Genomic DNA, 15855 nt, shown 5'->3' on the forward strand with positions numbered 1-15855 from the left:
CATTTTTTATAATTTAATACAGCTAACAGCTGAAGTTCATCGTCATCCATCATCCATCTGAAAACTGCACACAATACTGACAAACACGAGACAAACAGACATGAAACATGCATGAAGCCACATACATGCCAAATATACAACAAGTGATAAAACACTATTAAGATGTGGATGTCACCGTACTGTAAAAAGTGTTTGTGGAGTAAAAACATTAAATACAATGCTTAAACTGTGATTAACATGTTGCTTTTAGCTCGATATGTAATGTGGCTTCAAAGCTATACATGTCATATGTCATCCCGTCAGGAGTTTCCACCGAGTAGAGCAGCAAATGGGGACATACAGGACAATATCTTATGAAAATCATCTGAAGATTTACCACCAAATCACAATTCAGAGAATCGGCTGAATTCCTTCATGCCACAGAGCAAAGGTGCTTTATAATATCGCACAAGACTGTAGCGGCACATCACCTTCATATCTAAAGAGCTCTTGGTGCTGGAAAAAACTTTTCAGTCTCATTTCACATCAGCACTGTTGACCATCCAGAGTTGTTGTCCTTTGTTACACACTGAGCTCAGCTCAATGTGGACTGTTGTTGCTGCACCCTGTGGTACTGTGCTGATGCAATGAATGCCCCCACCCACACCCCCCATCACTGTAGGGCCCTAAAGGTGAGAGAGGAGAGAAAGGAGAGGCTGGCCCCCCTGGAGCTGCTGGACCTGCGGGTGCCAAAGGACCACCTGGAGATGACGGGCCAAAGGGCAACCCTGTAAGTCCGCCAAATACTCTCAAAATCAATAAAAAAAAAATCTTTTCTGTCACTCAGTCTAACAGGCTTAAATGTACTGCTTTAAAGGAAATGTCCCCCCACCGGCCGTTAGGCAGGCAATTCTGTTCTATCACATATTCAAGAACTTAAAAGCCTTTTTATTGGGGAGGATTATATTTTATGCCTGCGTGGTAATAGCATAAAGTGACGCTTTTTCTCATGGATTTGCAACGTCATCATTAAGTCCATCAAATCGCCTTCAACGGTTGTTACCAGGTACGCCAGGACTAAATCACGGTCTGAATTCCTGTCCATGTCCTTAATACCTGTATCCTGTTTCTGTTGCTCCACTGATGCGTTTCATATCTCTCCATTAAAGGGACCCGTTGGATTCCCTGGAGACCCTGGCCCTCCTGGAGAGGCAGGTGTTGCTGTAAGTATGAAATCTCTTAAGCAATATTCACTCTATATCGGCCCATACACATTCAATGATTGAGGTTTTTGTCATGGGAATCATCCATGAATGAAACTGTATGATTATTAAAGTAGAGGATGAATATTTCCCGTGACAGACATGATCCAGCACATCTCTCTCTTACAGGGCACTGATGGAGAATCAGGAGAGAAAGGAGACGATGGCGAAGCCGGTCAGCCTGTAAGTTGTTGTATCTTCACATTATTTGGATGAAACAAATGACTGCATGAGTATATATCACGTAGGCTTTACAAACACCTAATACAATGTAATGAGCTCAACAATCAGCTACTATTCACGAATGAGTATGAATGTGTCTTGTTTACGTTTATTTTACATTAAAGTAGTCCACCAAAATGTTTCCTGCAGTAAGAGCTGTAATTACATCGTCAGTCAATAATTTACACTGCAGATTGTAAATCATTACATTTACTCCATACTCTTGGATGTAGGGTAAATGGACTTACCTGCTTTGCAGATCCATTAAGTTTGATTAGAAATAAAAGCCAAACAATAATGTGCGAGCCCTGAGTAGAGCGCAATTAATCACATCTCTCATTAACATTCATGAATGTAAATGAGCCTCTGCCATTGCCAAAGAATACCACAGAAAATAGTTTATCAACTCCATGAATGTTGCACATTTGAACTTTAAATGAATGAATGAATGTTTATGATTGCATACTGAAACGCTGCAGTCGAAAATTGTGCTTAGAAGGTATATTAAAACATGTTTAACTTCATATAATGGCTCAGTGTTCTTTGAAAGGAAATCTATCCGCCTGTTATTCGAATTTCCACGTATCTGTGTACTCAACCCATAAAACAGCTCAATAACTGCCAAATATTCACCAATGCAAATGATAAAAAATTGGTTGGATTTGCTTGCAATTAACTCAGAGATAATTGGATGAGAGTGTGTCAGGAATCACAGCACGTATTATTTCAGGCAGTAAAGTGACTCATCCAACTTTTGGTTTTGGCTTAACTCTTTTGGACTATCCCGGGTTGAATGTTCCCTAAATGTTAATATGCTCTGTGCGTTATTGTCCTTTTTGGCAGACGTAGCGAGAGATTTAGTGAAGCATGCTGCTCTCTCATCAAAATTCATACCAGCCCTGACTCATTTGTTAATACAACTTGTTTTATTGTCTGTAATGGCATCATGCATCTCCTGTCTCCTTGCTTGTTTTCAGGGACCTCCAGGTCCATCAGGAGAAGCTGGCCCATCTGGACCACCTGGCAAGAGAGTAAGTCTGTGAACATTAAAACTAAGAGTACTGCAGCATTTTATTTGCACATCTCAAGATAGGCCAGTCTGATGGTCCCCATTGTTGGCATTTTATCATTGCAAGAGTGAGCTGCTTTGATATGAAATCTCTTGCTGACCAAAGCTTTTGTTCGTGTTAAAATCATGACTCAACAAGCCCTTGTGAAATGTCTTCGCTCTATTTTAAAATAGATGAAGGGAGTGTGCATCTGTTGGCATTGTATTCTGGCTTCATAGCCAACAGGCCGGTATCGCGCCTCGCTTTGCAACAACTCCTCCTCAACAACTCAATCTTGACAGTAAAGCAGGAGAGATTCATTCTCATTGAAAGAAGAGTGGGGAAAACAAAGTGGGAGATTTAAGGGGTCAAGCCGTTTTGCTGTCTGCAAAGAAATCTCCCTCAAAGCCTGTTGAGAAATGAATGGCAGGATGTGAAAATCATGAATCTTTATTTTTTTTCTCTTAGCAAGAAATTGAAAAGGCTTACCGAAAAATAGCAGGAAAAAGGAGCCGCGGGTTCCAAACTCATTGACGGCAGTGGGAAGAAAGCAGAGAGAGAGATAGCGAGTCTGACACATTATTGATCCATGGCTGCTTGACTGACAGTCGGAGCAAAACAAAGGCATAACATGGACGTGGTAAAGTTGTTATGAGGAGAGAAGGGTGGGCTTTAGCAGTGCCCACCAAAAAAAGAAATAAATAAAATCAAACCTTTAATGTGTCGATTGTGATGTGATTATCATCACATTTTTGTCAGCCTACCAGCGGAACTGGGTGTCTACTTTAAAAAAAAACTTGAATCCGAATACAAATATTTGAACACATTGAAAGTTGATGTTTGTGTCCGAAATCACTCACTGCTCACTATATAGTGTAATGTATGGTGATAATTATTATACCCTTTAAAGTGGACTCAAAGTAAACACAAACGGACTTGTAGTGTCTGAATGAGTTTTTTTCCATAGAACTCTGGATAGTTTGAAGGGAGTAGTTAACGAGAGATTCTATGATGTCCATTCTCACTCTATCTCGTCTCCTACAGTATGAGGTGGCGATAAATGAGTGAAATATCAAAGCCAGGAAGCTACTCTTTGAATGCACACGTCTGATGTGGAACATTAACATATTTCCAATATGATGTGGAGCTCAAAGTCCACATGAAAATAAGCAGCTATTCTGCTGAATTTGAAAGAAAAGTCACAATCTCAAGTGACTGGCTGCATTTCAAAGAACGACATGTCGTGCATTTTTAAACCAGGGTTGATTGCTTTTTCAAATATGCCCAATGAAATTTACATTCTCAGTATTTAGCATGGTATCAGCATCTGCTGCACCAAATGGCCTCGGGATTATGGTAAGGGAAAGGGCTATTTTATCACTCATAGGTCTTTAATCGCTGAGAGAAAGAAAGGGCCGTACGATGATCCCGGCTGCTACCCGGCAGGTTGCTCCTTTGAATACATAATTGCGCAGCAAGAGTTGTTTAGGATCTGTTGGCTCTTTTTGTGTCTTCGCTGCCTTTCGCCTGTAGAAAATTGCAACAATCCTTAAATCTCCCCAGCACAGCCTCTGATTCTGAATTAGTCCATTTAGCATAGCAGCACCTTTTATATTCATCTGCCTTAACACTGGATATGCATTCAACTTTGCTGCTTGAAAAAATAAATATCTAAAAGTTATTAGCCTCATCTGGCTTTTGGTTAAGGTCACGACTTAATGTTTTACCTTTCATCTGTTCTAAGTCACTGGTAACCATTTTATGCAATTAAGAACAGCAATAAAGTGTCTCATATTCCTGATGCTGCAGAGCCAACAAAAGGTGCCGTGGCAACCTGAACGCGATTAACACACCTACACGTTGACTGCTGTGTATCGCGCTAGAATTGAAATGGCTCTTTGTGCTGGTCAAGAGCCCACCTCTTCCCCACCAGTTAGAGGTACACATCAGGAGAAGATGAAAGCTCCAAGCACGGGGGCGAGCTCACTCCATAGCCTCCCAGTCAATAGCACTCAGGCTTCCATCAGCTAAGATGAGAATGGAATTTGGATGGAGAGTGGTTTTGAAGAGGGACGACTGGAGGTGGAGTTGAAAGAAATAGTTGTGGGCCTGAGAGCTCCTGACCAGTCAGAAAAGACGACCTGCCAACCCTTAGCATGACTGAAGAAGGCGGTGTGTTTTCTGTGTGTGTTAGCACATTACTACACCGCACGATTGTATGTTTTAGTGCGCAGACAAGTCCAAGTCACTCAAATAGATCTTGATCCCTGAAGTAGTGCAGATTCAAGGCCATCGGATTATCATCCGTCTGAAGACAGCATCCACCAAGTACTTATCAGGCAAGACAATTGTGCTGAAATTAAACTGAAATACCAAGAGGCGGCAGAGTTATTTTTTGACATTTCCACCTTCATTTGAGGACAGTTGAGATGGGGCAGAGAGAAACGCAGCAAAGGTCAAAAAGCCCGAATCGAACCAAGGACGTTGCGGTTACATAGCATGCCCTGTAACCACCGGGGTACCAAGGCGCTTCATTAGTGCTGATGATTTGTTTTGCTTACTGATGTCAACCTCTGAAATACTGTGGAAGGTCAACGATGAACATTCACTTTTGTTTTGTACAGTTGGTGTGTGTCGATGCTGTGTTACAATGCTAAAGCAAGTGTTCTGTCGTCTTCCTCAGGGACCTCCGGGGACTGCTGGGTCAGAGGGCAGGCAAGGAGAGAAGGGCGCTAAGGTAACAAAATCAACTCGTCCTTCTCACACTAGAGTCGTCTCAGGAAGTCCTTTGGCTGCTCACCGTACACACATTGTTCCCCCATTTGAATTAAAAGCACCAAAACGCAGAAGTAGTTAAATTTCCACCCTAGATTAGATGGACATTTATGGATGCAGACTATTTGAGTAAAACTGAGATTCACTTGTTTCTTGCATTGGACTGTGGCTTAATTTCAAGACAAAAACAATCAAGCGCCCAAGTATTCAGTCATCATGCTTTTCTCTCTGAGTTAGCACTTCTTTGACACCAATCTCCTTGTTTCATCAGTGTCTAAATCTATACATATGATCTGTTGCTTTGTGCATGGGCAGAATCAATCATCAGCAGCATGAGCACGCTGAATATAAATGACATTTACTACAAAAACATCCCACTCCTCTCAGCTAATCTGTTCAAAAGTACATTACTATACTATAGTAATATAGTAGTATAGTGAAAACTATACTACTGTGGTATGATAGTATTATTAACTGCTTATATGCTGCATTTTTGGAAATATTTGCATTGAAAGACGACCTTCATGAAATGGCCTTGAACTTGTGCTGATAGATCTGAATCTTGAAATTCCAAAAAAAACCAACAGAATTACAGCTGTGATTGTAATAATCTCAGTAAAGGAGAGATTTGCTATAAGCCTGTACCCTGTGAAAGCCTTGCAGCTCAAACTTGCTTTCATGAGCTCTGTCTAGTCTGTGCATATTGACGTTTTTCCGTCAGCCGTGGCAGACTCTGATCCTGAGGCCATACTCATTTTATCATGACCCGAGAATGAAAACACGGCAGGATGTAGCACCGTATATTGTTGTGCCTGTCCTCAACCTCATTTGGAGGAACAAGAGCCTTTTTTCTCATTTGATAACTCAGACTCTTGTTTCTTTGTCCCCATTTTCCCGATCGACACACCGCATACTATCTCAGCATAATTTAAAGCTAGAAGCAGCCTGCAGCTGAATGCTGATACGAGTACTCTAGGATACCAAGATAGGCTCCAGGAAAAACCTGACATATCAAGAGTTCTTTATGTGGAACACATTTTAGAAGTTGTACAAGAAGATTTTTTTATTCGATACCACTACCACACTTTTATACATCTAGATTTTTGAACCAGATATACCAACCTCATGGCATCTACCTCTAGAGTGTTCACTTTGTTTATTTGACTGATGTTTTTTTTCAAAGTTGTAATGTCTCATAAAATGTCATCAATCCCTATATGTGTATTTCAAAGCTTCTCAAAATATCGGTAAATAACAGCTGCTTTGACACAAATACATTCAATTAATATGTCAGGTGTACGCTACTTTCCGCCAGGAAAAATAAGCTTCAGTTCCTAAATTGTGTTGTATTTTTTTAACCTGAGTCATGCTTTCAAAACCTTTGTATACAGGGAGAGGCAGGTTCCGAGGGTCCGGCGGGTAAAACCGGACCGGTTGGACCCCAGGGACCTTCAGGAAAGCCCGGTCCAGAGGGTCTGCGTGGAATCCCTGGTCCTGTCGTAAGTCTGAGATACAACAGCGAACGTTTCCTGTGATACACTGCATATGCATGCAGCTCTACTCTCAAACACACCAGCATGGTCAAGCACAGGCACACACCCACAGTGTACACACATAAAAAGGTATGATGATAGACTTCATGGAATAATCAATACACCCATTTGGCTCATACATTAGTTGTGCTTGTTTATTCCAGCACTCTTTTTTTCCCCCTGTTTGGGCTATTAATCATCATGCTGAGCACAGCAAATCAATGGCAGGCCAGAGGAAATACAGGACGCTATAATGCTCACTGCAATTGAATGGCTTTTCACAGGGTGAACAAGGACTGCCCGGCTCCTCAGGACAAGATGGCCCACCTGGTCCGATGGTTAGTATGTATAAAATCACTCTCCCTCTCTCCGTCTTTCTCACATTTATCCATCCAGCTAGAGTTGGAGTCCTTAAGTCAGGTTAAACGAAGAAAGCTGAAACCTGTCCTGTCTAATTTTTCTCCCTTTTCTTCTGCTGTTGCTGTTTAGGGTCCTCCTGGTCTTCCTGGTCTGAAAGGTGACTCTGGGTCTAAAGGTGAAAAGGTGAGCATAGCGTCTCTTCTTGTGTCTGACTGCAAGCTCTTTCACTTTCCACTTTCAAATAGGCTAGAAGACAAACATGAAAGCGGTGAAAGGAACCTGGGGATCGTGATCTAGGTTCAGACTCCAGTCAAGGCTGCCCACCACGAGCACAAAGCTTCCACGGCTGCAATTGATCATAAGCAAGGCATCTTTTAGAATTACAAAGCAGCGTTTATATTAGCGCATATGTTAACATTTAGGAAACAAAAGTAGTTTTTGCCACAGCTGCTGTATCAGAAAAACTCTCAATAGGATTGAATATGCAGCTAGTTGTGATGTATCACTCCAATCTGTCTAATCTTGCTCTTTTCTTCGCTGCCACTGTCAAATTTGCTGGTGAAATACAACTACAAAGGATATTCAGACAGCACACATTACTCTGTCTAAATTGCCTCCCACACACTGACATGATGGCTTGAGAGAGAGCAGTTTAAAAGCCCACAATAGAGACACCGTGTTGCGAGTTGTGCGTTTTTCATACTGTCAAATCATTGGCCCTGGTAAGAGGGCTTGCGTTTTTCAAAGTCATCATCTTTGTGTCGTGAATTGTTTGTGAGTATTTTGTGTTATTTATTTTGGTGTTTCTCTTTCAGCAGAGACATTTCAATTATAAAGCCTGAGGAGTTGTATTGTAATGATACGTCGCTCTTCACAGCCTCCCATGTGCTTTGCCGTTTTTGGGAAGAAAACCATTCGAGTTTTGCCCATGTCAGACATGTAGGCAATAGCTTTAAAGTTCAAGTAAACAAAGGGACATTGCTGTTCACTCTTTTTGTCCTGCAGGGTCATCCAGGTTTGATTGGCCTGATCGGACCCCCTGGTGAGCAAGGAGAGAAGGGAGACCGAGGTTTGCCCGGGCCCCAAGGTTCTCCCGGTGGCAAAGGCGATGGTGTAAGTAATTGATACGCTCCATTGGTCCATTCGTTGGTCCTCGGGCCATTTGCCCTCCACCTGCTGCCCTTCCACTGCTGCCAAAGGTCTTACCACAGGCACAGGCTGTTGACCAAAACCCACTGAAAAAGGCAATGCAGTGCAGAGCTAACATTGTGTTGGTTCTGGCTTCTGACAGATTGGATTATTCGTTCACATTGCTCAAAGGGTGTAAAAACACAACGTTAACAAGACTTTGAGGCATCTCGTTTGAACCTTTCACTGTTAACACAACTTCCACCCATTGTGATCCATTTCTGAGTATCTGACGCCCGCTGTGATAATATACCTGCATTGTGGAAAACACAAAAAAAAGAGTTTCCTTTTCATTAAAATGAAGATATTTTTCTCCACCACTGAGCCCTGCACTAAAGCAGGAATCAGTGCTGACAGAAGGTTGTATCTCAGACTCGATAAAGGACTTATGACAGCCTTCATCCATTCCAGATAAACATTGCAGAACGACTGAATGTGCTATTCTGTCCTGCTGTGGCCCTTGTACTGACCTGGCTTAGTGATTTAAGATGATGGGTCCGATTAAGTATCTGGACATTAAGCCGAATGAAATCATAACGTCTCCTTTTCTCAGAGCTCAAGGGCTTCAAAAAGGTTTCCACTCAGTTTACCATTTCTATTTTAATGACTGAAAATAGGCCTCATATTGTTTGTCTTTATTTTCTGACAAAATTGAGCCATGAGATTGTGAATTGCTGGGTTTGGCCTTTTCTTGATTGCTAAAATAAAGACATTCATAAGAAAGCTCATTATGCATTTGTTCAGCTCATAAACTATGTATACATAACCCTGGTCCTTTGCCAGTTTAGTCTAGCTTTTTCATTTCACTCATTCAAGCCTCACAATAATAATTTTGTCTCCTATCATCCTTTGATGTATATCTGACTTCTGATTTCATCTCATCTGTTCACAGGGTATCGGTGGATCCTCCGGTCCTCTCGGCCCCCCAGGTTCCCCTGGTCTGCCTGTAAGTCTTTGACTGATTCAGTCATTCGTTCAGATTCTACACTGATGATACAATGTCTTATTATGTCCTATCTCATGCAGGGTCCTCAAGGTCCCAAAGGATCCAAGGGTTCAAGTGTGAGTACTCTCAGAGTTTTTAAAGGCATTGTCTCACTGTGTGTATGTTCGATGTATCTGAGATGACGTGTTTCTATGCATGTTTCTCTCAGGGGCCTGCTGGTACAAAAGGAGACACTGGTACAATTGGTCCTCCTGGTCCTCCTGTGAGTATTAAAGACTGTTGCCTATTTTACCACTGAGTTAAAATTGGCACAGTACTGTAGCATTGCACAACATCTATGGTCAGTCTTTTGGCATGAAATCTTAAACAGCTTATCCCACCACACCGTACAGGGCCCACCAGGTGAAGTCATCCAGCCCCTGCCCATCCAGTCACCCAGGAAGACCAAGCGCTCCAGTGACATGCAGTCAGACGCAGCCGCTGCAATCATGGACTACGGCGAGGGCATGGAAGACATCTTCGGCTCACTCAACAACCTCAAACAGGACATCGAACGCATGAAATACCCCATGGGCACGCAAAACAACCCTGCCAGGACATGCAAAGATCTGCAGCTCTGCCACCCAGAGTTCCCTGATGGTAAGCTCAATCTAAGCAGGAGTGTTTGACGTGAAAGTAAAGAGATGCTGAAAGAGAAATTGAAATAAAAACACAGCCCTCTTGTCAGCGTAAATCACAAAGTCAGGCTGCAGCAGAGCGTCATATCCCTCTGGGATTGAGACACTCGAGATTCTGGTCAAGACACCTGGTTGTCTCACTGACACTCAAGTGAAAAAACTAACTTGAGAACACTGCTCAGAGAAGATTGGACTCATCCGTGTTCGAACGTTTCCCATTTTTCCTTTGGTGTCTTTTGGTAAATGTCCGCCTACTACAGATTGATTAAGTAATTCGACACGACCTCTGGGCCCTCAGATAGATATCATCACTCATTTTACTTCGATATGTTTTGACAAAAATTGTTGCACATCAATTTTCCCCTTCTTCAGGCATGATAATATATTATCTAGCTGTGAATAAGCCATAACAATGAGCAGTACATTACTTTCAAGCACAATTTCAAATAGGATCAAGAAATTCGGCACACTTAATTCTGAAAAGTAGCTTTAATCCATTTTCTGTGGACGCCAGTGGAACAGGGTGTTTGAGTGTGCTTGGTTCTCCGTAGGCGAATATTGGATTGATCCAAACCAAGGCTGCTCTGGGGACTCCTTCAAAGTCTACTGTAACTTCACCGCTGGGGGCGAAAGCTGCATCTATCCAGATAACAAGTCTAATGGAGTAAGTGACTTTGGCTTTGTACCCACAAGATTCACAACTGCCTGTTTCTAATCATCATTTCTCATCAAATATTAAGCCATCGTGTTAAACCAACACATCAACAAACGGCACAGCGCGAGACTGAAGTTGTCAAAGGAAGCCATCTGATTTACTTCAGGGCTAAGCGTGTACAGATTTTGATATTCGCTTTTGTGCAAACAACACAAAAACCACCAAAAGGCCAATACTGCAGAATGATTTGACTCTATGAAATTTGTGAAAACAATATTTCAAAGATATTAAAAAAGTATACAGGTTCATCTTCTGCTCCCAGGTGACTAACTTTGAAGCTACCCTTTAGGCTTAGCTTTCATTTGAATGTTCACATCATCATTCACAACTGAATATAATGCCCATGATAATGTCGAGTATTAATCCGCCCTGTCTGGTTTTCCACAGGTCAGACTATCTTCATGGCCCACGGAAGTCCCTGGGACATGGTTCAGTGAATTTAAGCGTGGTAAAATAGTAAGTGTTTTTTTCTTCTTCTTTCATCCGTCTCCTTCAGTTTACCACACAAAAGAGAAAGTCCTTCACTCGGTGCTAAACTAAATGGATTGCTCCATCTCTCCTATGTACCTGTGCAGGGACACTGCAAAATGGCAAGCAGCTGCTAATTGACTCAAATAGCAGCTGCTAATTGACTCAAATAGCAGCACCACCCATGAAGTTGTGAGGCAGTGACCCAAAGTTGCTTCCCATAAAGAACTCCCAAACTGCCTAATGGTTCGAGTGTGTCCATATTTTAGGAACGGCCAGAGCAGAGAGAATGCACAGATTGGCTTTTAGTTGAAATAATCTACAGCCTTTTGAACTAGTGCCTCATTTTCAGTTATTGCCATTACAACTCATTACAATTCTTAGCCTGTTCTATACAAAGAAGAGAGCATCGATACAACATTACAGAGGCTTCAAGCAGAATGCCTCAGTGTTTTAACATTCCAGTAGACCTCTCTCTGCCCTTGAACAGATAGAATCATCTCCGTAAACATCAGCTACTAGTTCTTGTAGTCAGAAATGAAAGAAACAAGTTTGCCCTGCTCCATCAAACATGTCATGCTGATGTGTTTCAACAAAGAGAAGACTTTAAAAGACCGACTGTGACAGAACATTACACAGCACAGTACATCTCCTGGTGGCTCTTTCAAAGTACATATTCAGACATGTGTGTTCCGTAGACCTCTTGTTGCTCTAGATTCAAGCTTCGTTAAAAGAGATAGAAAAGTAGAAGAGTATACTGTTGCACAAAGTGCTGTATATGTGGTATTTAATGACCACACAAAAAAGAATACAATGATGTATAAATGTATCTTGCGTGCTGTGTATTCTGCACAACTTTCAGAGCCTTTTGAAAACCCTGTTTTCTGACTGTACTTTACATGGAGACCAACTATTTTAACAAACAGTGCTATACTCATGTTTTCTATACTGCCAGTCAATCTAATGAGGACGACTCCAGATATAATACAGTAATTAGATGATGTTGACAATGTGATACTTAAAGTACCACAAGACTAACTGATGCCTAAGTGTAGAAATCCTCTGACTGCACAGGGTTAATGTTACCTTGTAACTATTAGCCACTAGCCTTGGAAATTTGCTCCGATAGTTTTCGGAGATTAGAGAGCATTGTGGTATTTTGTCACTTTCTTTTAATGTTTTGTCTTCTAATTGCTGTATTATTATTATTTTATTATTATGAGTAATAATACAAGTAGCAGTATTTCTTTTTCTCCATATTTTTACACATCTCTTTTCTTATATTGCTTGTATTTTTTTATTATATTTTTCATTAAACAAATGAATAAATCCAACTGTTAAGTAAAAAGTTTGGAGCCATGTTTGCTTCTTTCCTTTGACCTCTTACTCTCTCTTTGCCCACCAACAGTTTTCCTATGTTGACGTGGATGGAAACTCAATAAACATGGTACAGATGACCTTCCTCAGACTACTGACAGCCTCTGCCAGGCAAAACTTCACCTACAGCTGCCACCAGTCTGTGGCGTGGCACGACGCCACCAGCGACAGCTACGACAAGGCGCTGCGCTTCCTGGGTGCCAACGATGAGGAGATGTCCTATGACAATAACCCTTACATCAAGACCCTCTCTGACGGTTGTGCGGTAAGCCCTAGACCAGGGGTGCCCACACTTTTTCGGCTTGCGAGCTACTTTTAAAATAACCAAGTCAAAATGATCTACCAACATTAAAAATGCTGAATATGTATATATATATCTATATATATATAGATATATATAGATATATATATATATATATATGAGTATACTTTATATTTACAATATATGTTGGCGTACCTTGCATAACTGCATGAACCCTTATGGCACAATACAATTCTGTACATTGTTGGTCATTACCTTACTCTGATGACTTGCACTGAATGGGATTGGCCAGAGTTGCACAGTCCGGACAGTAGCTGCTGGTATCCGCCTCAAGCAGACTTCAAATGATCATCAGTCATGGTGGAACGGTGTATGACTTAATGTTCTTCATGTGGGAAAAGGCTGACTCACATAAATGAGTAGAGCTGAATAATGCAGTCAGAAAGGTATCACATTTCCTCATGTTTGGGGACTTTTCCTCTGTGAGGAAACTGTCCATGAGCCCTGGACTTCAGCTGAATGTCAGCTTGCAGTGTCAGGATCTCATCCTCCACTCCAGACGAGTTCAGGTGAAACAGCGTTGACATTTTTGATGCGAGTAAATCAACCTCAATATCTTCCCGAAATGTGCAGCACATAAGTGTAGCAACTGGCTCGAGTAAAGCAAAGTCTGGAAAGTGTTTGTCAAACTCTGACAGACTGTCAACCTGCTCTGTGCAGCGCGCACTGTCAAGTTACGCACACGCCTTCCGCTGAGTCTCCAGTTCTGACGGCAGGTTTTGGAAGTTTCCCAAATCATGGCGCTGCAGCTTCTTTAGTAGAAATACATTGGAAGGCTAACTAATTAGCTCGCCGGAGTTTTGCAGTAGCTCGCGCGGTTGACCGCGCATACGTGGTGACCCGTGTGTTAGAACATCAAGTGGCAAATGCCATGCGGACATCTCATTTATTTTGAATGGCATGCCATCTACCCGCACGACCTCCGCGATCGACGTATTGGGCACCCCTGCCCTAGACCGATTTATCCTGAAATGGTATCACAATTGTGGTGAAACAAGGAAGAGCAGGAAGCTATTATTGTAGCTGATGACAGCTGATGCCTTCGAAAAGCCCGACTCTTCTCAGACACATTAGCAACGTTTTCCCAGTAGCTCAGGTCTAAAGGAAGTGGACTGACCTAATGATCAGCATGAACACACAGAAAAAGTGTTTTGTGCAGTTAGAAACATGTGACAGTATGTGTGCTTTTGGATTTGCATGTCTAATTGGTTCCTCTGTCTCTCTGTGTCTCTCTTGTTGCAGACGAGGAAGGGCTATGGAAAGACTGTGATGGAGATTAATACTCCCAAAATCGATCAGGTTCCCATCATCGATGTCATGTTGACTGACTTTGGGGACCCTAACCAGAAGTTTGGGTTTGAAGTTGGACCCATCTGCTTCCTTGGCTAAATAAAAATGAAAAAAGAAAAAAAAAGGACTTGATGGGGAAAGCAAAGAGAGTCAAGTTGAGATGTTTTGGGTACCACCAAACCCCATTTCTAGCCCCCCACCCTTTTCTATGCCACATGCAAGTTTTGAATAAGAGATGGTGTAGCAAACATGTCTTTCCATGTATGTACGTGTAACCCAGGAAAATACTTGCTGCCCTTGTAGGGCTCGAACCACATGACTTAACCACGTTATGAAGCAAAGGTGAAGGACATTAAACGCGTGGCAGAGGAGGGTGAATCAGAGGTAACCAAGAGGAGGTCAGGCGACATAAGGGGAAACAGACCTCCTCTCTGGATTCTCCAGGTGCTGTATGAAAACGACTACAATGGTGCTTGTTCAAAACACACAAAAATATAAAGAGGTGCTAAGAAAGAAGGTGTATTTTGATAATTATATGAAAAAAAATACTGTAATTATTATTTTGTACAATACTGTTATTTCTGAATCCACTTTCAAAACTTGCATGTGTATCAGATTCTGCTTCCGGCTCTTTAATTTCAATGTTGGTTCAAAGATATACAGTGTAAGTTAAAGACATCATCCAATCAAATAAATTGATAATGATATTTTGTGTTCAACACATACTGTGTATTTGTCATAAAGCAAATAAAGTGAGCATTCAAACAATTCTCTATTGCTAAATTAGACTGTATTCCCTTTGTATATATTGATAGTCCAAAGCTTGAGGTTATTTGCAGTTTTGCCCTTGTGACCGTGGGTGAAACAGCTGGAAGTATCACAGCAGCACGTATCCCACAACATCTCCCACTAATGTTGTGATCCTGTGCTAGTAGGAAGCAATCATGGCATTAATTTTTCCTTTATTTAATTCTATTTGTTGTTTTTTCCCGTTTATTTTTCTGACAGGCTTTTTATTTTGGTTGTATACCTCAAACTTTCTTGATAACCTGTAAGATGCAAGGATGTTATGCCCTGTATATACCTTGGTTAAGCAATTAAGTTTATATATTTGGGTGGGGATTTTTTTTAAACAGAGAAATACGTTAACTGTTAGACATCCACTGTTCAAATCCTTCTGTGAATGCAATGAGAAGCCCTTTAGGTGACCCATTTTTTTGTAACTACAATGAGAAAATGTTTTAATGTGCTTTTTATAGTTCATTTAAATATTAAAAACTGGATTCTAAACAACAGTGAGCTGAATGTCTCAATGGTTTGTGTAAGAGGACTTTGGAGTAGATCTACCTACTGTACATGTCAACTGCTTTAAATCAAAGATCTGTTACTTCAACAAAGACTCTGACATTAGGTTCTTCTCATTCGGAGTACATGAATGGAGACGTGAATAAAATGCCTCCTTTTGTTTGTCATAGAAAGAACGAAAAAAAAGACCTCCCTATTTAAATGTTCCTATATTTTCTTATTTCCATTCTGAGAAGGTATGGCTGTGGACTTGAGGTACAGCTCACTGTGTTTGCCTAAGAAGCACACACACACAAAGCCCTTTAACGCCACTGAATATGTGTTTGTTTTTATTCAGATAGTGGTAAATATAAAGGCTTATTATACAGAATGGAGGGAGACTCCTTTA

At 41.4% G+C, this 15855-nt stretch overlaps 1 protein-coding gene across 2 annotated transcripts in view; it reads left to right on the top strand.

Moving 5' to 3' along the window:
• col11a1a (collagen, type XI, alpha 1a) overlaps window positions 1-15461 on the top strand; it is an 84451-nt gene extending 68990 nt beyond the window's left edge. For both annotated transcript variants that reach the window (XM_079291914.1, XM_079291913.1), the window contains exons 51-67: window positions 662-769; window positions 1149-1202; window positions 1371-1424; window positions 2441-2494; window positions 5196-5249; window positions 6679-6786; window positions 7104-7157; window positions 7309-7362; window positions 8185-8292; window positions 9260-9313; window positions 9394-9429; window positions 9522-9575; window positions 9706-9952; window positions 10542-10654; window positions 11093-11161; window positions 12582-12815; window positions 14115-15461. In XM_079291914.1, the coding sequence (XP_079148040.1) occupies window positions 662-769; window positions 1149-1202; window positions 1371-1424; window positions 2441-2494; window positions 5196-5249; window positions 6679-6786; window positions 7104-7157; window positions 7309-7362; window positions 8185-8292; window positions 9260-9313; window positions 9394-9429; window positions 9522-9575; window positions 9706-9952; window positions 10542-10654; window positions 11093-11161; window positions 12582-12815; window positions 14115-14261 (1602 nt within the window). In that variant the 3' untranslated portion in view covers window positions 14262-15461. The remainder of the gene's footprint in view (window positions 1-661; window positions 770-1148; window positions 1203-1370; window positions 1425-2440; window positions 2495-5195; window positions 5250-6678; window positions 6787-7103; window positions 7158-7308; window positions 7363-8184; window positions 8293-9259; window positions 9314-9393; window positions 9430-9521; window positions 9576-9705; window positions 9953-10541; window positions 10655-11092; window positions 11162-12581; window positions 12816-14114) is intronic.
• Window positions 15462-15855: the final 394 nt, after the last annotated feature.

The sequence above is a fragment of the Melanostigma gelatinosum genome (genome assembly GCF_949748355.1).
Source record: "Melanostigma gelatinosum genome assembly, chromosome: 20".
Classification (NCBI taxonomy): domain Eukaryota; kingdom Metazoa; phylum Chordata; class Actinopteri; order Perciformes; family Zoarcidae; genus Melanostigma; species Melanostigma gelatinosum.